Genomic DNA, 25,968 nt, shown 5'->3' with positions numbered 1-25,968 from the left:
CTGGTCCTGAGGTTTGTAATTTGCTAGTTGAATAGGATAGGCTAATCAGGAGTAAAGTGACCTAAGCTCAGGACTAACGTTAGGAAGCACTTCAACATGAACAGAGTGATTTGCAGACTCCGGGGAGAACGTGCAGACTCCAAAGGTTCTGATGGAAGGGATGGAAGCGATGAAAGGGAGATCATTGATGGAGCAGCTGAAGATGGTTGGGCCTCGGACACTAGCAGGGATGCCTTTCTGGATATCATAAGAGTTGAAAGGCCAAAAAGTTTATAATTATTCAAGAAATACTTAACTAAAGTAATGGAGGCACCATAAGATTCACTGCATGAAATGAGCATAAATGGACTTCCTCAGCTGTAATTGTCTTTATTTCTGATGAATTGCCCTCCTTTTTAGGTGGAAAACCTCCAGGACTATATATCTGTTGAAGAGCAGGAGATGGTGAAATTTGCTCACTTGGTAGAGAATCTGTATTCCTCCTCCCCGCACAACAAGGAATGTTCCTTACACAGCAGGTAAAGTTCATTAAAACATGATGCACAGTGGCTACAGCAGTGAATTACAAAGCTAAAATGTTTTTGTGTTGTCAGAGCCTGATTTACAGTCTTAAGCTCCCTGTTCGATAATGTTTCATCTACATGGGGAGGGGAGGGGGAATGTTTCATCTACATAATCCCCTCAGTATTTGGGTGGATTCCATGAAGCAAAGGTGAAACACTGATAAAGATGATGAAGTTTGACACCTTACCGAAGCTGCTCTGCTAGGAAGGGGGCCCATAGTGACTCTTCACCTTGGATTTTGATGTGCTACTCTGCAGCACTTGATAACTGAGCAGTTTTATAATGCATGATCAAATCCATGGATTTGCTTACACCTGCAGTTTGAAATAGGGCAGAACGTTTAAAACTCCATTGCTGTAAACCGTTTATATTTGCTATTTTTTTAAAAATCTTCAACTTCTCCATCTCCAAGGGTACTGAATCTGTGGAATCCTTTACTGCAGAGAGGTGTAGAGGCTGAGTCATTAAGTATGTTCAAGGCTGAGATGGACTTTTAATCAGTAAGAGAATCAAGGGTAAGGGGGGGCGGATAAGGCAGGAATGTGAATTTGAGGATTATATCTGATGAGCAGGCTCTATGTACTGAGTGGCCTATTTCTGCTTATGGTCTTACATTTAACAAAGCCCTCCTACTTCCTGAAAGCAAATGTGTTCTTTATGCTTTTTGTTACTGCATAATACACATAGTCCTTTATGTTTTATAGTGTACTTTTCCATAGTTCCTCCAGACAATGCTTTTCCTCTCTTCTTCCAAAATTACGAATATTGATTGGCAGCTTGATTGGCAGCATCCCAAGAAGATTGTGTTCCTGGCTAATTTCACAGATTTGAGTCTAGGTTGATGGTCTAGTATGGAATGCAGAGCTGCACTGTCAGAAATGCCATTTTCAAAATGAGTCTTGAGGGCCTGTCTGCTCTCTTGATTGGATGTGTAAGGTTCTTGTGACATTTATTTAGAATAACAAGACAATCATTCTTACTTCTGGACGATATTTGCTCCCCGTATCGCTAAAAACGATTACGTGGCCATTATCACGTTACCGTTGACGGGCGTTTGTTTATTTCCACATTATAATGACTATACTTGAAAACATACTTGATTGGCTGTAAAGGCACTTCGGAATATCCCATGGTAATTAAAAGCACGATGTAATTTTTACAAATCTGTTTTCTCTGTTAATTTTTAGCTTGTTTGAAACATACAGAACAAACCTAGTTGGTTAGTTGCCCCAGGATTGATCTTCTGGACAGGAGAAAAAGAATAGAGAATCGAATCAGAAAAAATTGAATAGTGAGGGGAATTGGATTTGTTTTATTGTCACATGTACTGAGGTACAATGAAAAGTATTATTCTTCGTATTGTCCAGACAGATTATTCCATACATGAAAAAAAGTGTATACATAAATACACAATGTAAATACATAGATGCATGCATCGGGTGAAGCATACAGGAGTGCAGTACTACTCAGTAGAGAAGATGTTTTAAGAGATCAGATAGGTCCATACAAGGGTCATTCAGGAGTCTGGTAACAGCGGGGAAGAAGCTGTTTTTGAATTTGTTCGTGCATGTTCTTGGATCTTTGTATCTCCTGCCCGATGGAAGAGTGAATAACCCGGGTGGGAGGGGTCTTTGATTATGCTGCCCGCTTTCCCCAGGCAGCGGGAGGTGTAGATAGAGTCAGTGGATGGGAGGCGGGTTCGTGTGATTGGCTGTGTTCACGACTCTGAAGTTTCTTGCGGTCCTGGGCCGAGCAGTTGCCATGCCAGGCTGTGATGCAGCCAGATAGGATGCTTTCAATGCTTCATCTGCAAAAATTGCTAAGAGTCCATGTGGACATGCCGAATTTCCTTAGTTTCCGAAGAATGTGGGTGGACCAGGACAGATTGTTGGTCATGTGCACACCTAGGAATTTGAAGCAGTCAACCAGGACCTTGTGTTGCCCGATTATGTATTTTCTTTTTATTTTATTTTCGTGTACTAAATAAAGGGTGGCACGGTAGCACAGTTGCTTCACAGCTCCAGGGTCCCAGGTTTGATTCCCGGCTTGGGTCACTGTCTGACGAGTCAGAATACAGGAGGGAGATAGAGAATCTAGTGGAGTGGTGTAGCGACAACAACCTCTCCCTCAATGCCAGCAAAACTAAAGAGTTGGTCATTAACTTCAGGAAGCAAAGTACTGTACACACCCCTGTCGGAATCAACGGGGCCGAGGTGGAGATGGTTAGCAGTTTCAAATTCCATGGGGTGCACATCTCCCAAAATCTGTCCTTGTCCACCCACGTCGACGCTACCACCAAGAAAGCACAACAGCGCCTATACTTCCTCAGGAAACTAAGGAAATTCGGCATCTCAACATTAACCCTTCTCAACGTTTGCAGATGCACCAAAGAAAGCATCCTATTGTGCTGCATCACAGCCTGGTATGGCAACTGCTCGGCCCAGGACCGCAAGAAACTTCGGAGAATTGTGAACACCATCCAGTCCATCACACGAACGTGCCTCCCATCCATCGACTCCATCTACACAGATGAGGTGGAGTTGGGGGGGGGGGGGGGATGAGGTGGAGGTGGGGGGGGGGGGGGGGGGGATAGGACCAAATGGCGGCCTCCTGTACTGTAAATTCCATGATTCTGTAAATGATCTGTTGAGCTGCTCGCAGAAAAATACTTTTCACTGTACCTCTGTACACGTGACAATAAACAAATCCAATCTCCACCTCGGCCCCGTTGATGCAGACAGGGGTGTGTACGATACTTTGCTTCCTGAAGTCAGTGACCAGCTCTTTAGCTTTGCTGATATTGAGGGAGAGATTGTTGTCGTTGCACCACTCCACTAGGCTCTCTATCTCCCTCCTGTATTCTGACTCATCGTTGTTCGAGATTTGGTCTTTGTGTCCTGATTTTAGTGTGTCATGCACACATTCTTTGTTAAATTCACTTTATTTTTGTAGTTTTTCCCGGGTAAATTTAACTGCCATGTTTCCCTTCCTCACTTTGAGGGCATTGGTTCCTTGATGAGGTCACTGGTGTCGGCTGTCCTTGTGCCTGCCATAAATGGTGTAGAAGCCGAATGCTGACTTCCTTGGGCTACTCGCAACACAACTGATTATCTGACATTGATGCACATATATCCTAGTGGGGATTGATAAATCATGATTAGAAATTGGGCGTTTGCCATTTATTTTCTCTGCAGTGGGGATTGTATTAGGCCTGGCAATCAGTCTCGCTATCGTTTGAGTGCAGTAGTGTAAAAACCTTGGAACATGCCCTTTATTACTCTTTATAAATACAGAACAATCCAACAATTACCTTTACTTGCCAATACTCTGTAGTGTTAATTTACACCACGGTCTCTTGAGCTTTCTCCACCGTTTTAAATAAACCATTTTCTGATTGCGAGTTTCAATCACTGCATCCGCTGATGGCCAAATGCCCTTCTCCAGTCAATCCTCCGCCAAGCTACAACTGTGGACAGTGTACGGTGTTTGGTGCTTCATGTTTTTATGGAGTGAACTGAGTGGAAATGCAAAGTAAACTGATTTGTAGTGAGTTTTCTAAATGGCTTCATACTTCATGTAATTCTCTGTCGGGACAGAACAGCACCTGAGCAGTGAGCTAGTGTTTTTCAAACTTTTTTTCCGGGGACCCATTGGTCGGCCCACGCCGGCCGACCTACGCGGCCCACGCCGGCCAACCTACCCGGCCCACGCCGGCCAACCTACCCGGCCCACGCCGGCCGACCTACCCGGCCCACGCCGGCCGACCTACCCGGCCCACGCCGGCCGACCTACCCGGCCCACACCGGCCGACCTTCGCGGCCCACGCCGGCCGACCTACCCGGCCCACGCCGGCCGACCTACCCGGCCCACGCCGGCCGACCTTCGCGGCCCACGCCGGCCGACCTTCGCGGCCCACGCCGGCCGACCTTCGCGGCCCACGCCGGCCGACCTACCCGGCCCACGCCGGCCGACCTTCGCGGCCCACGCCGGCCGACCTACCCGGCCCACGCCGGCCGACCTTCGCGGCCCACGCCGGCCGACCTTCGCGGCCCACGCCGGCCGATCTTCGCGGCCCACGCCGGCCGACCTTCGCGGCCCACGCCGGCCGACCTTCGCGGCCCACGCCGGCCGACCTTCGCGGCCCACGCCGGCCGACCTTCGCGGCCCACGCCGGCCGACCTTCGCGGCCCACGCCGGCCGACCTTCGCGGCCCACGCCGGCCGACCTTCGCGGCCCACGCCGGCCGACCTTCGCGGCCCACGCCGGCCGACCTTCGCGGCCCACGCCGGCCGACCTTCGCGGCCCACGCCGGCCGACCTTCGCGGCCCACGCCGGCCGACCTTCGCGGCCCACGCCGGCCGACCTTCGCGGCCCACGCCGGCCGACCTTCGCGGCCCACGCCGGCCGACCTTCGCGGCCCACGCCGGCCGACCTACCCGGCCCACGCCGGCCGACCAATGCGGCCCACGCCGGCCGACCTTCGCGGCCCACGCCGGCCGACCTACCCGGCCCACGCCGGCCGACCTTCGCGGCCCACGCCGGCCGACCTTCGCGGCCCACGCCGGCCGACCTACCCGGCCCACGCCGGCCGACCTTCGCGGCCCACGCCGGCCGACCTTCGCGGCCCACGCCGGCCGACCTTCGCGGCCCACGCCGGCCGACCGGCCCGGCAGACCCGCGCCGGCCTACCCGCCCGTCCCACCATTCTCTTTTGCCTTGTTTGCTGCTGACGAAAATGGAGGAAATGGTTTTGGGTCCCATTGGCCCTCGTACACACTCCCCCAATGGAACCTGTTGGATGAAGGTGAAGCCTTCCGGTGTCGGAAAGTATGAAGTCTCCATCTTTCCAAAGTTCTGCATTTTTTTCATGTAAAATTATATCAAATGCAACCCCCCCCCCCCAACTTGTAAAACAAAAAATTAATAACATAAATGAAAAATATAAAAATAAAATGAATTTAATAAAATGAATAAACCCCCCCCCAAACTTGTAAAACAAAAAGCTGCGACCATTTAAAAAAAAAAAGCAGCCGCATTGCGCGTGCATACCTGATCATCGGCGCGCATGCACATAGTTTTGCGCATGCGTGCCGATGATCTGGCACTCGTGCACAATGCGGCCGCATTTTATTTTACATGTCCGCGGCCATTTTGATGGCCGCTTGCAGCCGGCTGCTGCATGCAGGTTTGCATGATCGGGAGCGTCGCGACGGACGGCTCCGCGACCCTCCCGACACACGCCCGCGACCCACCCACGGGTTGCGCCTCTGAGTTTGACAATGCCTGCTATGGACATCCGATGCTGAGCAAAATTCTTTTTTTTTCCAATTAAGAGGCAATTTTGCGTGTTCAATTCACTTACCCTCCAGATCTTTTTGAGTTGTGGGGGTGAAACCCTCGCAGACATGGGGAGAAAGTGCAAATTCCACACTGACACTGACCCGGGGACAGGATCAAACCCGGGTCCTCAGCGATGTGAGGCATGCTAACCACTGCACCACCGTGCCCGTCGATGCTGAGCAAAATAGCAAACTGAGGGAAGGAAAATTTTCCCTCTCTTTTTGTTGGCAATGAACGTATTTCTATGAAAATTTGGTAATTCACAAAAATCGAGAGTGGCACATTTGTTAACACTGCTCCCTGAGCGCCAGGGACCCGGGTTCGCTTCCAGCTTTAAATGACTGTTTTCTCCCCATGTCTGCATGCGTGGGTTTCCTCCGAGTCCTCCGGTTTCCCCTCACGGTCCAAAGATATGCAAGTTAGATCAGCATTTTTCAAACATTTTTTGCCTGGGACTAATTTTTACCAGCCGGCCGATGTTTGTGACCCACGCCGGCCGTGAGCCTGCTTTGTCCTCCAGATTTCACTTGCTTTGTCATTCAGTGTTACATTTCTGCTAAGGGCTTCAGCTATATTTTTGCTGCATCCTTTGAAAATAAAATCAAGAGGTTTGTCCTCTAACTCGCTATGCTTAGTCTTGAAATGCTTTTGAAGGCTTAATCTTTCATTTGCCAGTACTTCCTTGCACATAACGCACATGGGCATTGCACCCTGATTTGCATTGGCACAATTAATAAAGCCATACCTCAAGAAATCATCTTCATACTGCTTTGTTTCTGATTTCAGCTTCTTAATGGGTTGTTCATCAGAGGTCCTGGAGCTCACACCAGCACTGCTTTGTTCTGCTGTGGAGTCTCCGGAGAAGCGCTCTCCAGCAGATTTAGTTGTGAGTTCCTGGTCTGTTTGTGCCTCTGACTCTCTCTTCCTTATACAAACTGATCCATCTTCAGTTATTTCCATACTCTTGTTGCTTGCCTGCTGGCAGCTACAAAATGGAGGAATCTCTCCTCCAGGATTTTGCGGCCAAAGCACGGATCGCGTGACATCAGTGTACGTGCTGGGCGCGTGACGTGCTTTCACTCTCACCACTTCTGGTGCGAAGACTCTAGTTTTTAATAAGAAATTTGGTTGTGGGACAGCACACTGATGTCAGGAGGAAGCGGTATTAGGACAGCGCGCTGACGGTAGCATGAGACCGTACTGGGATAGCACGCTAACGCCAGGACGAGACGGTACTGTGATAGCACGCTGACATTAGAAGGTGGCATTCTGCCCCACTGGGCACAGGGCCTGTGCACTGGTGGATCTGCCGGAGGGGGCATGCATGTGGATGGTATTCTTTTTTTTTAAACAGCACATGGTGTCCCATGAGTTTTATTTGTGAAGACTGATAATACTCCAGTGTAGTGATACATGCAGAGGTTTCAAACGTTCACACAGATTTCACAAGCTGGTGCTTAAATTCCACTTGCCCTGCCCCAGAGGAGAAACACACATAATTTATTTTCTGTGATTGCTGCTGGTGCCGTGTTCTTGGTTCTCCGTTTGAAGAACAAACAAATTGTTGCAATCCCTGTTTATGTAGCTATCATATAATTCTTCTTCACTGCAATGGTGTAGGCATTGAAGTACTTGTGGAAGCCAATGAATTGGTGCTGCCAGCATTGTGACCCGCCACTCAGCCCTCACGCAAACCTCCCTCGGCCTCTCTCTCTGTCCTTCACAGGTCCCGAGCTGCAACAATCCCAACACCAGAAGTACTGCCCCCACATCCTCCTATTGGTCAGCGGAACAAGTAGACGTCAGATGTGATGTTAGAAAAGCTAATCACCCATTGGATAATCTGAGTGCCAATCGGTTGGAGCAAGGCAAAATGATGCGGCTGCTGGCAGAGGCGACCGGCATTCTCAATCTAAAACCCGTTGCGGCTATTGGGTGCCCCTCCCGCGATCGGGAGCCCCACAGCCGATCACTCCGCGACCCTCCTGACGCCCGCCCGCGACCCACCCGGGAGTGGTGACCCTGGGTTAGGTGGATTGGCCATGCTAAATTGTCCCTTAGTGTCCAAATAGGTAGGTGGGGTTATGGGGATAGGGCAGGGGCATGGGCCTAGATAGGGTGCTCTTTCGGAGGATCGGTGCAGACTTGGTGGGCCGAATGGCCTCCTTCTGCACTATAGGTATTCTAATGAACATGTTCAGAGATTCTTTGTAACCTTCTACGTGAAAATTTACTCCAGTAGATTTGGATGGCATGGTAGCACAGTGGTTAGCACTACTGTATCACAGCGCCTGGGGCCTAGGTTCAATTTCCGACTTGGGGCACTGTTTGTGCAGAGTCTGCACGTTCTCCCCGTGTCTGCATGGGTTCCCTCCGGATGCTCTGGTTTCCTCCCACAAATCCCGAAAGACGTGCTTGTTAGGTGAATCGGGCATTCTGAATTCTCCCTCTGTGTACCCGAACAGGTGCCGGAATGTGGCGACTAGGGGCTTTTCACAGTAACTTCTTTGCAGTGTTAATTTAAGCCTACTTGTAACAAAGATTATTATTTTTTTTAAAATCTTGTTCATGGCATGTTGCTAATGAAAATAATTAGAACAACCCTAATGAACTGACTGTGTAGGAGTACTGATATGAACAACATTTTCATAATTATTCATTTAATTTCTGAAATAATTAGTGATGACTGTTATTGAAGATTAATTCTTTTAGCGCTTTTACAAAAAGGAACTTATTTATAGAGCAGAAGTAAACTGATAAGTAGAAAATGGTCTTAAAGATGCTTTGACTCATACTGTTTTTCACCAATGCCACATGCAGGTGATTGTTTTACCAGATCACGAGTTTCTACATGTGGTACACAGGAGTGGCTCAGAGTAGTTTTATCTTTGTTCGCTTCCCATATTTCTCCCTCTTCCTTGTTCTCCTGTCTCCTCGCCCTGCATAACAATTGTTACTACCTCCACATCATATAGACCTCAATACCATGGTGCCAAAAGCTAATTAATCTTGATAATTTTTTTGGAAAACGAGTATGCTTTTCCGTGAAACAGTACACCTTTTATTTATCATTTTTAAATAAATCAATACTTCTATTACAATGTGGTTACGTGTTATCTGATCAAAACTTTCAAATACTATGGGTGAGTTTTTAACTTGCAACATCTTTGACATCAGGATATTCTCAGAAAACAATGAATTGCGTGTTATTATTCGGTGTCAACATCTATTGTTAATGTTATGCAACATCACACAAATCAGTATTCGACTAAGAGCTGATCTACTAGCAGAAACTAATTGAGCATTACAATTACAGATTTGATTTTGTTTCCTGTAAGTTTGTGAATACTGTAGATCTGTCCACCTTGTGAAAATATGTTGAGAACATTTAGAGGACGGCGATCATTGTAACATGAAGTTTTTAGGTTGGCTGTGGAAAAGGACAAAAGAACAATACAGAGTAGAATCACAGAATCCCTACACTGCAGAAGAAGGCCATTCGGCCTATTGAGTCTGCACCAACCGTCTGAAAGAGCACCCTATCTGTGCCCAATCCCCATAATCCCACCTAGGAGCACTTCAGCGTGGCCAATCCACCTAATTACATCTGTGGGAGGAAACCGGAGCACCCGGAGGAAACCAACGCAGACAGGGGAGGAATGTGCAAACTCCACAGTCACCCGAGGTCTAAATCGAACCCGGGTCTCTGGTGCTGTGAGGCAGCGACTTTTTTTTCCCCCTTGTCTCTCTCTCTCAGCCAGAAAGTTAGATCCATATTGGTGCAATTTCTTTCTGAATTATTCTTGTGGTTTAGCAAATATTCCTTTGTAGTCAGCTGTGGCTTCTCGGATCTATCCACATCTGTATTATTTGTAGATTTAAACAAAAAAAATAATCTGTAGGATGTGAGCATCGCTGGCTGGGTCAGGATTTATTGCCCTGCCTAATTATTTTGAAATATAATTCCTTTAATAAACGCTTACTGAGTTATTTTATATAGACAAACCAGGCTTCAGACTGGGGCTGGTTTAGCGCAGGGCTAAAGAGCTGGCTTTGAAAGCAGACCAAGGCAGGCCAGCAGCACGGTTCAATTCCCGTACCAGCCTCCCCGAACAGTCCATGTGGCGACTAGGGGCTTTTCACAGTAACTTCATTTGAAGCCTACTTGTGACAATAAGCGATTTTCATTTCATTTCATTCAGTTTGATTCACTGATAGCCTAGTGAGTATAATCAGCGAGTAGCTAAGTAATGCAGCCTAGGAAGGTGACAGGCCAGATTTCCATTCTTGGATTGGATTGGATTTTGTTTATTGTCACGTGTACCGAGGTACAGTGAAAAGTATTTTTCTGCGAGCAGCTCAACAGATCATTAAGTACATTAAAATTAAAGAAAAGAAAATACATAATGAGGCAACACAATGTCCACAATGTAACTATACACCGGCATCGGGTGAAGCATACAGGGTGTAGTGCTAATGAGGTCAGTCCATAAGAGGGTCGTTTAGGAGTCTGGTGACAGTGGGGAAGAAGCTGTTTTTGAGTCTGTTCGTGCGCGTTCTCAGACTTTTGTATCTCCTGCCCGATGGAAGAAGCTGGAAGAGTGAGTAATCCGGTGTGAGGGGTCTTTGATTCTGCTGCCTGCTTTCCCCAGGCAGCGGGAGGTGTAGGTGGACTCAATGGATGGGAGGCAGGTTTGTGTGATGGACTGGACTGCGTTCATGACTCTGAAGTTTCTTGCAGTCTTACCCACAGCCAAATATTTTTCGCAATAATACAGCAATTATATTTGCAGCAATGTATTCATGATCAATGATTAGCTGTTATGTCATGAAAGATATTAATTTTGTGGGCTTTTTCAGCTTATTGCAGGTTGAAAATACTGATGCCAGTTCTGCTGCTATTCTGGAGCAAATTGTAAGCCAAGAAAATGTGACTGCTGAGTGTCTAGAGAGAGATCCAAACTCCTGCGTGGTCATATTGGATTGGGCCAAATGGTGGGATAATGTCACAAAGGAGCGAATTATGTTATCGAGAAAATTGGACGTCGGTAAGTTTAGTTGGAACTGCATTTAGGGTGAACATAGTTCAGGGCAGCACGGTAGCACAAGTGGCTAGCGCTGTGGCTTCACAGTGCTAGGGTCCCAGGTTCGATTCCCCGCTGGGTCACTGTCTGTGCGGAGTCTGCACGTTCTCCCCGTGTCTGCGTGGGTTTCCTCCGGGTGCTCCGGTTTCTTCCCTCAGTCCAAAGACGTGCAGGTTATGTGGATTGGCCGCGCTAAATTGCCGTTAGTGTCCAAAAAGGTTAGGCGGGGTTATTGGGTTACGGGGATAGGGTGGAAGTGAGGGCTTAAGTGGGTCGGTGCAGACTCGATGGGCCCAATGGCCTCCTTCTGCACTGTATGTTCTATGTGCTATAGTTGTAGTCATAGTTGCAGTTTGATTGTTCGTGTAGTTCAGAAAGGTAGTTGTTTGGAGCAGTTATATAATGCAAATTTGCTTTTTGTATGGAGAACTTTGACAGGTTCAAAGCTTTTCCTTCATCATTTTGACCCCATGTTCCCTTCCTCTGTTCTATAATCTTTCAAATTTCTACCTTGACAGAATCCCCTGTTGAGGAACGAGAACATAAATTGCTGCAATCTTTCCTAAGCACTTCAATTTTCTTACTCCTGCTACCAGCCTATTGTCGCTTTTCTGAGCCCTCTCTCGGGATCGGGGTGCCTTGTCGGCTGAAACTGCTATTTTTCACAAGGTTGCTTAGAGGTCACGGTGTAATTGTTGTGGTTCTCTCCCTGTGTTGCTTTTAAAATGACCTTTTCTCCACTTTCTTTGTTAACTTTTGACGCTGCTGCACAAATCTCTCCACAGCAATTCAGTCTTGCAGTCCCGAGGTATCGTGGACCTACCTGACTTCCAGGCAATGTTGGGCTAAAATTTGTGACTGGATTGAAGCCTCCCAGAGTAGTGGGAATTCTGCAAATTGGCCACCCCTGACGCCCAATGCTGTGAATCAGAATACATGCTGCAGTAGCTACATGAGAAATGAGATACTAAATAAATTGGCACGGTAAATATCTGTTTTCACAAATACCCGTGCTAACTTTAGCAGCAGAGGTCTAGGAGGGGTGTCATTATTCATAATGCTGTGCCAACACGCGAACAAAAAAATTGGTAATGGAGTGATTGAACGAACGCAGAGTGATGCAGAGAGTGGGCCATAATTGTGTTTATGCTCTTCCCATTACCCATGTAATGAATGATTGTTGTTTGCAATCTGTTCAAATTAGACCTTATTTAATTGTCCCCAATAGTTTATGGGCCATAGTTTTGTTTAATGTTAACTTTTATTTAAAAAAAAATTGCAACTCTCAAAAAACATGGAGTTGTTGAACGGTGAAACCATGATTTTGGTACCCGTGGACTAGAAATCAAATATGGTGGGTTACGGACTAATTGCAGCTAACCCATGGGAACTTGGTTTTATTTTCACATTTGTCTTAACAGAAAAGGTGTATTCATCCCTTCAGAGCTAGAAGACTTCAGACAGCTCCTGGTAAGACTAAGCTGCACACAGGGACTGATGCAAGACCCTCACCCAGTTCCAGTGTACAAGTCTACTGATGGGCTTGACTTCCACAGCACTTTCATCCTGTACTGCCTTGAGCATGAGCTGCGCTATCTTTTGTATGCTTACCTGGATTATTATGGGTAAGTGCAGTTTTGTAGAGATTGGGTTTGGTGTGATCATCTTGAATTTTATTTATTATTTTAATGAGGATAAATCTGAAATTAAACATACAGTGAAATAATAACCTTTATTAGTGTCACAAGTAGGCTTACATTAACACTGCAGTGAAGTTACTGTGAAAAGCCCCTAGTCGTCACATCCCGGCACCTGTTCGGGTACACAGAGGGAGAATTCAGAATGTCCAATTCACCTAACAGTACATCTTTGGACTGTGGGAGGAAACCGGAGCACCTGGAGGAAATCCATGCAGACATGGGGAGAACGTGCCGACTCCACACAGACAGTGACCCAAGCTGGGAACGAACCCGGGACCCTGGCGCTGTGAAGCAACAGTGCTAACCCCTGTGCTGCCCCGATGGATTAATTGTCGAGCATCTCTATTCCATGCCTCAAACATTATGATTTACAGGTCTGCATGGATTTCCTCCAGGTGCTCCGGTTTCCTCCCACAGTCCAAAGATGTACTGTTAGGTGAATTGGACATTCTGAATTCTCCCTCTGTGTACTCGAACAGGTGCCGGGATGTGACGACTAGGGGCTTTTCACAGTAACTTCACTGCAGGTTATTATGATGTAATACAAATAATTAATTTAAACTTGTGTCTGGGTGTTGGGTAAGGATAGTGTCAAGCTCGGCTGTGATGCTTTCTATGGTTGAATAGTCAGCTGCTGGCTATATCTGGGCACAGTGATGAAGAGTGACCACCTGAGAGATAATAAGGGGAAGTGGGATCACACTTCAGCAAGGCTAAATACCTGAAGAAAAGGAAAGGAGGGCAGCACGGTGGCACAGTGGTTAGCATTGCTGCCTACGGCGCTGAGGACCTGGGTTCGAATCCCGGCCCTGGGTCACTGTGTCCATGTGGAGTTTGCACGTTCTCCCCGTGTCTGCGTGGCTCTCACTCCCACAACCCAAAGATGTGCAGGGTAGGCGGATTGGCCACTCTAAATTGCCCCTTAATTGAAAAAAATAATTGGGTACTCTAAATTTTTTTTTAAAAATGAAAGGAATAAAGTTGGCAAGTCAGAAACTTGATATTGTTTAATAATGCAGCTTTCTCTTGAGATTGTCTCGCAAAACAGTGAACTTGTTCCAGAAGAGAATCACAGAATCTTTACAGTACAGAAGGAGGGCTTTTGGCCCATTGATTCTGCACTGGCTCTCTGAAAGAACGTTCCACCCAGTCCCACTCCCCTGCTGTATACCCGTAACCTCGCACGTTCTTTCTTTTCAAATACCAATCCAATTCCCTTTTGAACACCTCGATCGAACCTGCCTCCACCACCCCCACGGGAAGTTTGTTCCAGACTCTAACCACCCTCTGCGTGGAAAATCTTTTACTCCTTCTGCCAATTGTTTTGAATCCGTGCCCTCCCGTTATAGATGCTTTTGTCCAGAGCCCTAAACATAGTGCAGGCTATCATTAAGAATGAAATGAGTAGAAGAAAAGATGAGGTTAAATGCTTGAAGTTGCCCTCTGACAGTGCTGCCCTCCCTCGGGCACCAACCCTCTGACCAGCTGCGCCCTACCCCCAACTCTCTCTCTCTCTCTCTCTCTCTCTCTCTCTCTTCCCCCCCCCCCCCCCCCCCCCCCCCCCCCCCAAGGCACCGACAGGCATCGTGACTTAGTTCCATTTTCCTGCCTTTTCCCCATAGCCCTGCGCATCTCGTGCCTTCTTGAAAGCCTTGATTGAACCTGCCTCTGCCACCATTCCAGGCAGCATATTCCAGACCTGAACCACCCGTTGTGTGGAAAAAGTACGTTCTCAGTTCATATTTGCTTCCTTTGCAAAACACCTCGAATATCTGCCCTGTCGGGGAGCAGTTTCTCCCTGTCTACTCTGTCCAGCCCCGTCATGATTTTCTGAGCACTTCTACCAAAACTCGTCTTTGCCTTCTCTCCAAGCAGAGCAGTCCAAGTTTTCCAATCTATCCTCAGAACTGAAGTTTCTCATCCCTGGAACCATTCCTCTTCTGAACTCTCTCCAATGCCTTCTCATCCTTCCTATAGTGTGGTGCCCAGAATTGTACACCATATTCCAGCTGAGGCCTAACTGTTATAAGTTCAGCATAACCTCCTTGCTCTTGTACTCTATGCCCCTGGTGATAAAGCCCAGAATATGTTTGCCTTATTAACTGCTTTTCTCACATGTCCTGCCACCTTTAATGAGTTATGCACAGATACACCCAAGCCCCTCTGACCATGTACTCTGTAAGAATTTTACCCCTTATTTTCTGTTGTCTTCCAAGCAGAGCCCATCACTTCACGCTTCCTGCATTGAGCTTCATCTACCACCTAACTGCCCACTCCACCAACCTGTCTCTGTTCTTCTAGTCGCATTCTTTAACAGTGATGGGGCATCGCAACCTAGGCCAGCATCTGCTGCCCATCCCCTGACACCCATTATAGGAACACCCACGGAGCCAGTTGAAGGACCGACCACGCAGTTCCAGGTCAGGATGGGAAAACCCGCTGAAGGTGGTGCTCCCACACACCCTCTGTCCCTGTCCCTCTGGGTAGCAGTACCGTGGGCTGCCCTAGTGAGTTGCTGCAGTGCATCCTGTAGATTACTGCCACTACGTGTATCAGGGTTGGAGGGACTGAATGCCTAAGGTGGTGGAGGGGGTGCCATTCGAGCAGGCACCCCCACCCTGGGCATGTCAAGACTCCAGTGTTACAGGAGATGCTGATAGTGGGGCATTCAGCAATTCAAACATCAACTTGGAGCAGGAGGAGGCCACCCGGCCCCTCAAGCCCAGTCCTTGATTCAATAAGATCATGGCTGATCGAATTGTAACCTCAGCTCCAAATTCCTGCCTACCCCCATAACCTTTCACCTCCTAGGTTAGATGGGCCGAGGTCAGGGTGTTCTTTCAGAAGGTCGGTGCAGACTCAATGGGCCAAGGACTCTGCACTGTGGGGGGTGTCATGATTTTTTGAGCACTTCTATCAAATAATATGCTTTTTTTATTCTTGCCTAAAGGAATTATGTCTGCACATTCAAAACAAGGCCTGCTTTGTTTGTTTCTTTTTAGTACAGATCCACAGCGGCCAGGCAATCCCTAACCACCTTGGTTTCTTTGGGAATCTAACAAATTGCTCCAATTCAGGCTCCTTTCTGCAGGTGCAGCATTCCTGTTCGCAAGCATCACTGCATCATGCTTTGTTAAACCGGGAGGATGTGGAAATTGCTTGCGAATACAAAGCTTTCTTTTGATTCCAATTCCGAGAGACCTGTATCCACGAGCTGGCTGCCAGTATTTACAATGCAAAGTCCAGCTCTTTATCCCTAAAGTAAGACCCACAAATGATTATGTCTACCCTTAGAATTGGGAGTTAGATTTGCCATCTGTAAATGCTGACAGCTGGCTCATTGAGCTAAAAGTGGAATAATGATTTTCTTGCTGTACCTATTCTCTGAAATAAATTATCCGAGCTGAACATTATTTCGAAGCCAGTTTAGAATTGGTTTGAAATGAATCCTTGTAAATAGCAGAAGCTCCAAGAGCTCAATGTTGTTACAATTGCTGGGTGCTTCATTGGGGCTTTTCACTGGGTAGATTGTTGAGACTTAGCAACATCTTGAACAGGATTGGGGCAGTCTTTATTCATGAGTTTAATTCCTGACAAAACTATTCTCTTGTGGTTGTCATATTGACTCATAATGTTTTCAGAAGTGGTTTTGCTGATTCCTTCATATTACCATAGTTCCCTTCTGTATTACCCAACTGACCTAAAGTTCAGGATTTAGTTGAGATCTTACTGACTTTCAGAAAGCATTTATATTCTGACCAGTGTGATTCTGCGTTTGGAAGCTTTGAATAATTGCCTCTTATCATCAGCACTGCATCAGCACAGTTTGGAAAAGTGACCCATGATGGGGTTCACTTATTTTAAACAAAATAAGCACATTGAGCCGTGATTTTAAAGTGTGTGATGGTTGGTGAAGGCATATGCTTGCTGTATTAAGTTCCTCTTTTCTCTTCCTCTGCGTCGACCAAATTGTGTTGTTATAAAACACCGATGGATGACTACAGCGTATAAGGAACGCCTCAGCCCTTATCACAAGCCATTTTGCTTCAGTAAAAATTACAATAAAACATTGTTAAATGCCAACACTAATTTTATTTATTTTAAAAAAGATTTTTAGAGGACCCCAATTATTTTTTTTTCCAATTAAGGGGCAATTTAACATGACCAATCCACCTAACCTGCACATCTTTGGGTTGTAGGGGTGAAACCCACGCAGACATGGGGAGAATATGCAAACTCCACACGGACAGTGACCCAGAGCCGGGATTGGAATCCGGGCCCTCAGTGCCGCAGTCCCAGTGCTAACCACTGCGCCACATGCCGCTCAAATGCCGACACTAATAATCTACAAACAGAACCCAGACACTCCGAAAAAAGTTATTTTTAGAGCTTTGGCATCTTGGTATTATCCAATTAATTTGCATGTTGAGGGTTTAGTTTGCCATTCCTGATGTCCTTTCTATGAACCGCCATAGTTGGGTGTGGTGGTGCTGCTGAATAAGGAATCCTGAAATTAGGATTCAAACTCCAACGTAGAAAATTATGAAATTAATTCAATAAATCTGGTGAATTGATCAATCTGCCTGATTGTTGTAAACCCCCAACTGGATCGCTAACACCCTTCAAGGAACGCCAATTCACAATTGTTGGATGGGAAAAGACCAAAAATGCTGCCCTTGCCAATCCAGCCCCACACTGTGGTTGACATTTTAATTCCCTCTTAAATGATCTAATACATTCAACTGTCAGGGCAGCCAAGGATAGGATAAAATGTGGCTTTTCTCACTTCACCTGCACCCCAGGTGACAAATGAAGGCAGATTGCTGACACCGTATTAATGATACTATTGACCTGGTCAGTGGCTGAGTAAGCGTAGACTGTGCTATGCCTACTTTGTGCTCCCCACTTTGCTCCTGTGTTATTGAAATTAGAGACTTCTGGTGAAGAATGTACATTCTGTTGGTGTATACCAGTGGAGTACCTCAAAGTGGTAACGCTAATAATTCAGACTCCTGTATTCTTTCACTTCATTACCATTATAGATAATGATGCTGGAAACCTGGCTAGCTTGGGGATGTCTCTTTTTAATGATCTGAATCTGTAATCTATCTTGTGACAGCTTGGCAAACATCCAACATGAGTACAGAGAGGCTTATTTTCAACATTTTAATTAATTCTTCAAGCTTTTCAAACAGAAGACCTTGGTTGCATTAGAAGTAAATGAGAGGAGCTTCCGGTGGCGGCTATGAAGAATTAAGTCGCACATTTGGTGCCTCCCGCTCGGGTCGGACTTTTGGACCTTTTTTCCCCGATTTCCTACCGGTCTTGAATTGTAAAACTGATGACAGAGGCAATTGTGTACTGAATTCCCACATTGGTGTATGGAGAGAAGGACTAGGAAGTGCTCGTAAAGGCAGAAACAGAAAGACAGAGAAGGCTTGGGCTGAAGCTGCAGCGGGAGACAGCATGGCGGAGGACCGGACCTCTGGTTTGTCGACCCAGCGGTCAATGGAGCAGCTGATGCAAGTTATTCAGGAAGGCTTTGCTAAGCAGAAACGGTACTGTTTGGACCCGATAAAAGAGTCAATTGAGCGGCTGGAGCTAAGATTAGATGCCCAAAATCGGGCGATCCAGAAGGTAGAGAAGGCGCTGGCTGAGCAGGAGGAACATCAAACTGCGGTGGAGTTGGAGGTGGGGATGCTGAGAGACCAGCATAAAAAGCTCCTGGAGAAGGTGGAGGACCTAGAGATAAGGCCCCGCCGGCAGAACTTGAGAATCGTTGGGCTCCCGAAGGGGGCATACATCACAGACATGTTTGAGAAGCTGTTGGGGGATGGGGCATTCCCCCGACCCTTGGAGGTGGGCAGGGCTCACAGAGCACTCGCGAGGAAGCCGCAAATGGGAGACCCCCCGAGGGCAATGGTGGTGAGATTCCACAGGTACTTGGATAAGGAGCGCATTCTACAGTGGGCCCAGCAGACATGGAGCTGTAAGTGGGACAACAGTATCCTGCGGGTTTACCAAGACCTGAGTGTGGAGGTGGCCAGGAGAAGACCAGGCTTCAACCAGATTAGGTCGATCCTTTTTAAGAAAAAGGTGAAGTTCGGACTGTTGTATCCAGCCTGTCTTTGGGTTACGCACGGAGGAACAGCACTTTTATTTTGAGTCGCCTGAGGACGCGCTGGACTTCGCGAAAAGGAAAGCACTGGTGGTGGACTGAGAACTTTTGAATTTTGTTGCAACGTTCATGTTTTTTTTTTTTTCTGTTCTTTTTTTAAAAAGCTTCTTGTTTTCATTTTGTGGAAGCTGTTTGTAATGCCTTTTGCATTGATTTGGGACCAGCGGTAGAGCTGAGTGAGTTAAGGTTTTCATTTGCACTGTTGGGGGATGGAGGTGTGCTTGTTTAGATCTTGGTTTGTTTCTGTCGGGCAATGTGTGGGGATTGTTTGATGCTGGAGTATGTTTGCATGAGCGGGGGGAGGGTGGGGAGGGAACAATAGGTGGGAACAATAGGTGGGAGACTCTCCGGCGCCAGGGATGCGGGCCACCAAGCTGGCTGGGTGGGCTAGCATGCGGAAGTGCAGTGGGGGGTGTGCATATGTTTGGTTTATTAAAGGGTTTGGGTTACAGTGTTGTTACTGGGGGGGGAGGGGGTACATGTTCTGCTGATGAGGGAGGGACTTGGGCTAAGGGACAGAGAGGAGGTTGGGGGCGGGGGCTGCCTGCGGGCGGGCCGGTGGAGGCGTGGAGCATGGGCTGGAGATGGGCCCAAAAATGGGGATGGCTGATCGGGGGGGGGGGCGGTGGTGCACACAATGAGCCCCCCCCAACTAGGCTGATCATCTGGAATGTTTGAGGGTTAAATGGGCTGGTCAAGAGGGCATGTGTGTTCACGCATCTTAGGGGACTGAAGGCGGATGTGGTAATGTTGCAGGAGACGCACCTTAGAATAACTGACCAGATTAGATTGAGGAAAGGCTGGGTCAGTCAAGTCTTTCACTCGGGACTAGACTCAAAGACTCGAGGTGTCGCGATCCTGATCAATAAGCGGGTGATGTTTGAGGTGGGTAGAATAGTCTCAGATGTGGGAAGCTGGTACATTATGGTCAGTGGGAAACTGGAGGGGGTGCAGGTGGTATTAGTAAATGTGTGCGCGCCAAATTGGGATGATGTGGAGTTTATAAAGAGGATGCTGGGGAAGATACCGGACCTGGACTCGCACAGGTTGGTCATGGGAGGGGACTCCAACACAGTTATTGACCCTGGCTTGGACCGGTCAAGCTCGAAAATGGGTAGGGTGCCAGCAATGGCCAAGGAACTAAGAGGGTTCATGGAGCAGATGGAGGGGGTGGATCCATGGAGATTTGGGCAGCCGAGGGTGAAAGAGTTCTCCTTCTACTCACACGTGCATAAAGTGTACTCCCGGATTGATTTCTTTATTTTGAGCAGGGCCTTACTGGCAGGGGTGGTGGACACTGGGTACTCGGCGATCACAATCTCAGACTATGCTCCGCACTGGGTTGACCTGCAGGTTAGTGAAGACAGTAACCAGCGCCCGCACTGGAGGTTAGATGTGGGACTTTTGGCTGACGAAGGGGTGTGCGAGCGGCTGAGGAAATGTATTCAGAACTACCTGCAGGTCAATGACACGGGGGAAATTTCGGCAGCGGTGGTCTGGGAAGCATTGAAGGCGGTGATCAGAGGGGAGCTGATCTCGATACGGGCCCATAGGGAGAAGGTGGACAGGGCAGAGACGGACCGACTGGTAAAGGAGATACTACTGATAGATAGGAGGTATGCGGAGACCCCAGAGGCAGGGCTTTTGAAATGAAAATGAAAATCGCTTATTGTCACAAGTAGGCTTCAAATGAAGTTATTGTGAAAAGCCCCGAGTCGCCACATTCCGGCGCCTGTTCGGGGAGGCTGTTACGGGAATTGAACCGTGCTGCTGGCCTGCCTTGGTCTGCTTTCAAAGCCAGCTCTTTAGCCCTGTGCTAACTAGCCCCATCCCCTTTTAAGGGAACGGCGGAGCCTACAGGCGGTAGAGCAGCTGAGAAAGGTGAGGGGGGCGATCTATGAGTATGGAGAGAAGGCCAGCGGAATGCTTGCACAGCAGCTTAGAAAGAGGGAGGCAGCCAGGGAGATAGGGAAAATAAATGACGGTGATGGGAACTGGTTGGAGATTCGGCAGGGGTGAATAAGGCGTTTAGGGATTTCTACAGTGGGCTGTATAGGTCGGAACCCCCTATGGGGCCGGAGGGGATGAGGCATTTCTTGGAGGGGCTGAATTTCCCAAAGGTGGATGGGCAGCTGGTAGAAGGGCTGGGGGCCCCAATCGGGCTGGAAGAGATAGTGGAGGGCCTGAAGGCCATGCAAGCGGGTAAAGCCCCGGGGCCGGACGGGTACCCAGTGGAGTTTTATAAAACGTTCTCTGGGATATTGGGGCCGGTGTTGATGAGGATGTTCAATGAGGTAAGGGAAAGAGGCTGCACCCGACGATGTCACAGGCCACGATTTCGCTGATTCTGAAGCGGGACAAGAACCCGGAGCTGTGTGGGTCCTGCAGGCCGACATCCCTGTTGAATGTGGACGCCAAACTGCTGGCAAAAATTTGTCCTCCAGGATTGAGGATTGTGTTCCGGGCGTTATTGGGGAGGACCAGACAGGATTGGTTGAGGGTAGGCAGTTGGTGGCTAATGTAAGAAGGTTGCTAAACGTGATCATGATGCCCCCGGAAGGTAGGGAGGTGGAGGTATTGACCGCAATGGATACAGAAAAGGCTTTTGATCGGGTAGAATGGGATTATCTGTGGGAGGTACTGGGACGGTTCGGATTTGGGCGGGGCTTTATTGACTGGGTCAGGTTGCTGTATCAGGCTCCTGTGGCAAGTGTACGGACGAATAGGACAACATCGGACTATTTTAGACTGCACCGGGGGACGAGATAGGGATGCCCCCTCTCCCCACAGTTGTTTGTGCTAGCTATAGAGCCGTTGGCGATTGCTCTGAGAGCCTCAAGGGGCTTGTCCCGGTGGGGGGGGTGGAGCACAGAGTCTCGCTCTATGTAGATGACCTGCTTCTGTATGAATCGGGCCCAATAGAGGGAATGGAAGGAATTATGATGATTCTAGGGGAATTTGGCTGGTTTTCAGGGTATAAGCTAAATATGGGGAAATGTGAGATGTTTGCGATCCAGGCGAGGGGACAGGAGAGGCGATTGGGGGAGCTGCCGTTTAAGGTGGTAGGGGGAAGCATTAGGTACCTAGGCATTCAAGTGGCCCGGGAATGGGACCGGCTGCATAAATTAAATCTGGCCTGACTAGTAGACCAAATGAAGGACGATTTCCGAAGGTAGGGCGCTGTCCCGTTGTCATTAGCTGGGAGGGTGCAGACGGTGAAGATGACGGTCCTCCCAAGATTCCTGTTCGTGTTTCAATGTCTCCCCATTTTTATTCTGCGGTCCTTTTTTAAACGGGACAACAAAGTGATCACTGGTTTTGTTTGGGCGAGTAAGGAAGGTAATGCTTGAGCGGAGTCGGGGAGAGGGCGGGCTGGCGCTGCCAAATTTTAGTAACTATTACTGGGCAGCGAATATAGCCATCATCAGGAAGTGGGCGGTGGGGAGGGGTCGGCATGGGAGCGTATGGATGCGGCTTCATGCAAGGGAACCAGTCTGGGGGCGTTGGTAACTGCGCCTCTGCCATCCCCGCTGGCACGGTACTCCACCAGCCCCGTGGTGGTGGCGGCCCTGAGAGTCTGGGGGCAATGGAGGAGACATGTGGGAACAGAGGGAGCATCGTTCTGGTCCCCAATCTGTAATAATCACCGGTTTGTCCCGGGAAGTATGGATGGGGGCTTCCGGATATGGCAGAGAGCAGGGATTGAGAGGATGGGGGATATGTTGATAGAGGAGCTTTCCGAGTATGAGGGCGCTGGTGGGGAAGGTTGGGTTGGCGAGGGGAAACAAATTCAGGTATCTGCAGGTGTGGGACTTCTTACGTAAACAGGTGTCAACCTTCCCGCTCCTACCGCTAAGGGGGATTCAGGACAGGGTAGTTTCCAGAGGATGGGTAGGAGAAGGGAGCGTCTCTGACATTTACAAGGAACTTATGGGGTCAGAGGAGACGTAGACTCAGGATCTGAAGCGCAAGTGGGAGGAGGAGCTGGGAGGAGAGATGGAGGATGGTCTATGGGCAGACGCGTTGAGTAGAGTCAACGTGTCCGCAACATGTGCCAGGCTCAGCCTGATGCAATTCAAGGTCGTTCATCGGGTTCACATCACAGTGCCCCAGATGAGCAGATTCTTTGGGGTGGAAGACAGGTGTGCAAAATCTGCGGGTGGACTAGCGAACCATGTCCACATGTTCTGGGCATGTCTGAAGCTTTGGGGATTTTGGCAGGAGTTTGCAGATGTCATGTCCACGGTGTTAAAAACAAGGGTGGCACTGAGTCCAGAGGTGGCGATTTTCGGGGTGTCGGAAGACCCGGGAATCCAGGAGGAGAAAGATACAGAGGTTCTGGCCTTTGCTTCCCTGGTAGCCCGGAGACGGATACTATTAGCTATGGAGGGACTCAAAGCCCCCGAAGTCGAAGACCTGGCTATCTGACATGGCTAGCTTTCTCTGTTTGGAGAAAATCAAGTTCGCCTTGAGAGGGTCACTGTTAGGGTTTACATGGTGGTGGCAACCGTTCGGCGATTTCTTCGCGGAAAATTAATCGTCTGCAGAAGGGGGAGGGGATTAGTTTAGCTTAGAGTAGGGGGTTAATAAAGGTGGGACCTGTAAGGGAGGGTGACGGCTTTTGCACTACGTGTAGTTTCATGTACATTGTTTATTTTGTTGGTGTTACAATACAAAAATACCTCCATAAAATGTGTATTAAAAAGAAAATGAAGTAAATGAGAGATCTATTTTCTCATTGAAAGCTTGTTTTTCATTAAATCAATAGACGAGAGAACGTTCCATTCATGTAATTTAAAGTAAGGTTACCCATTGTTCTGCACGATTCCATGAGTCTGAGGCTGGATTTTCATAAGCTGGATATTTTCAGTGTCTCGACCCTATGCTGCAGCTGCATTACTTGAATATTGCTATTTTGAAATGCAAATACCCTAATTAAGCCAGAGGCAAACTCTACAGAGTGTGAGCTGCAAAGGCAGATGGCGGCCATGATGGGGCCTACCAGGGCCCGGGTTCGAATCCCAGCCCTGGGCCACTGTCCGTGTGGAGTTTGCACATTCTCCCCGTGTCTGTGTGGGTTTCACCCCCACAACCCAAAGATGCGCAGAGTAGGTGGATTGGCCATGCTAAATTGCCCCTTAATTAGAAAAAAAAATAATGATGGGGCCTGCCACTACTGCCTTGCCAAAGAGAGCCGCTGCACCTTAGAGAGCCAGCAACATAAATGGGCAGCACGGTAGCACAGTGGTTAACACTGTTGCTTCACAGCGCCAGGTTTGATTCCCGGCTTGGGTCACTGTCTGCGGAGTCTGCACGTTCTCCCCGTGTCTGCGTGGGTTTCCTCCGGGTGCTCCGGTTTCCTCCTACTCGTCCCTAAAGACGTGCTGTTAGGTAATTTGGACATTCTGAATTCTCCCTCTGTGTACCCGAACAGGTGCCTGAGTGTGGTGACTAGGGGCTTTTCACAGTAACTTCATTGCAGTGTTAATGTCAGCCTCCTTGTGACAATAAAGGTTATTACTAAATGCTCATGAAAGTGACTGCACAGTGAACATTAATGACCATTATTTGGTGCAAGCTCTCTCATGTACTTCCATTACTTCCTATTGCATTAGCAAAACACTTTCTACTTCCTGCTTTGAACAGGGCAGCTGCGCACTAATGTGCACCAAACAGTTCAGGTTCGCCAATTTCACATTTAAAAGTTGGACTTCTGCCCGTTGACAAGCTTCTTCAGGGTCTTAATGGGATCCCTGTTTTTCCTAGCCTCCCTTTGAAAATCAAACTGCACGGTGGCACAGTGGATAGCACCGCTGCCTCACGGCACCAGGGACCCGGGTTCAATTCTGGCCTTGGGTCACTGTATGTGTAGAGTTTGCACGTTCTCCCCGTGTCTGCGTGGGTTTCCTCCGGGTGCTCCGATTTCCTCCCACAGTCCAAATTTCTCCCACAGTCCAAAGATGTACAGGTTATGTGGATTGACCATGGTCAAAGCGCGGGATTACGTGGATAGGTGGAGGTGGAGGGTATCTAGGTAGAGTGCTCTTTCGGAGGGTTGGTGCAGACCCGATGGGCCGAATGGCCTCCTCCTGCACTGTAGGGATTCGATGGCCCCTCAGTGATGTTGGGATCTAGAAATGCCCTTTCGGAATTCATTTCTAAATCCTGCCCTCAACTGTTCCCAACCCTGCCAGACGGAGAAAGAGTTAACGTTTCGAGTCTGTGGCTTCTCAGAGCTGAAGAGAGGTAGAAATGTGATGGGGAGTTTATAATTCACCTGCTCCACCCTTCTCTTCAACAGTGTGAAACCCAGCACATTTCTACCCCGCTCCAGCTCTGAGAAATCACACAGACTCAAAGCGTTAACTCTGTTTCTCTCTCCACAGATGCTTCCAAACCTGCTGAGTTTTCCCAGATTTTCTGTTTTTATTTAATACTTGCAAAATCTGCAGTATATAGCTTTTATTGAAAATCAGGGGCTGGATTCTCCGTTTTTGGGACTATGTCCCCACGCCGTCGTATAAACTGTGGCCTTTCACGACAGAAAAACTGTTGAGAAAAGGCCACATATTCACAGCCCTGCAGGAGGCTAGCAGGGACCCGTCGGGAAGCTCTCAGCTTTTGCTGCAGATATGGGCCCCTACACGTTCAGGTCAGAGGCCATGTGTGCTCCATGGCGGACTCAGACTGCGGAGCTGGACCTCCTAAATAGTGCCCCTGATCGGCCGCGCGCCTGACCCTGACCGCCCGTCCAAAATTAGCCCCGAGTCCGCAGCCGCCAAGCAAGTGTGCCGACCGGCAGGACCATGTTAGATCCACGCTGTCGGGTCTCCGGCCGGTCGGGGGAGGACAATGGCGGGGCGGGCCTCCAGCAATGGCCGCAGGTCGGGGATATGCGGCGATGTTGTACTCTCCGACTACGCTGCTTTTCGGGGCTCGGAGAGTCGGGGAATCGCCGCCAGTCCCGATTCCATGCCCGGAAATGGATTCTCCGCTCCGGCGCCGGCCGTGATTGCGGCGTCGGGGTGCAGAGTATCCAGCAACTGGCCTCTGGTTTTCAAGAATATAATTTATTAAATTTAATTGTTTCAATGAAGGAATG

The 25,968-nt window shown here is 48.5% G+C and overlaps 1 protein-coding gene across 2 annotated transcripts in view; it reads left to right on the top strand.

Moving 5' to 3' along the window:
• Positions 1 to 25,968, top strand: part of spg11 (SPG11 vesicle trafficking associated, spatacsin) — a 230,978-nt gene that overhangs the window by 72,649 nt on the left and 132,361 nt on the right. For both annotated transcript variants that reach the window (XM_072470406.1, XM_072470405.1), the window contains exons 13-16: positions 400 to 518; positions 10,765 to 10,952; positions 11,774 to 11,972; positions 12,410 to 12,613. In XM_072470406.1, the coding sequence (XP_072326507.1) occupies positions 400 to 518; positions 10,765 to 10,952; positions 11,774 to 11,972; positions 12,410 to 12,613 (710 nt within the window). The remainder of the gene's footprint in view (positions 1 to 399; positions 519 to 10,764; positions 10,953 to 11,773; positions 11,973 to 12,409; positions 12,614 to 25,968) is intronic.

This window comes from Scyliorhinus torazame, chromosome 12 (genome assembly GCF_047496885.1).
Source record: "Scyliorhinus torazame isolate Kashiwa2021f chromosome 12, sScyTor2.1, whole genome shotgun sequence".
NCBI lineage: Eukaryota > Metazoa > Chordata > Chondrichthyes > Carcharhiniformes > Scyliorhinidae > Scyliorhinus > Scyliorhinus torazame.
This window is presented reverse-complemented; position numbering and strand designations above follow the sequence as displayed.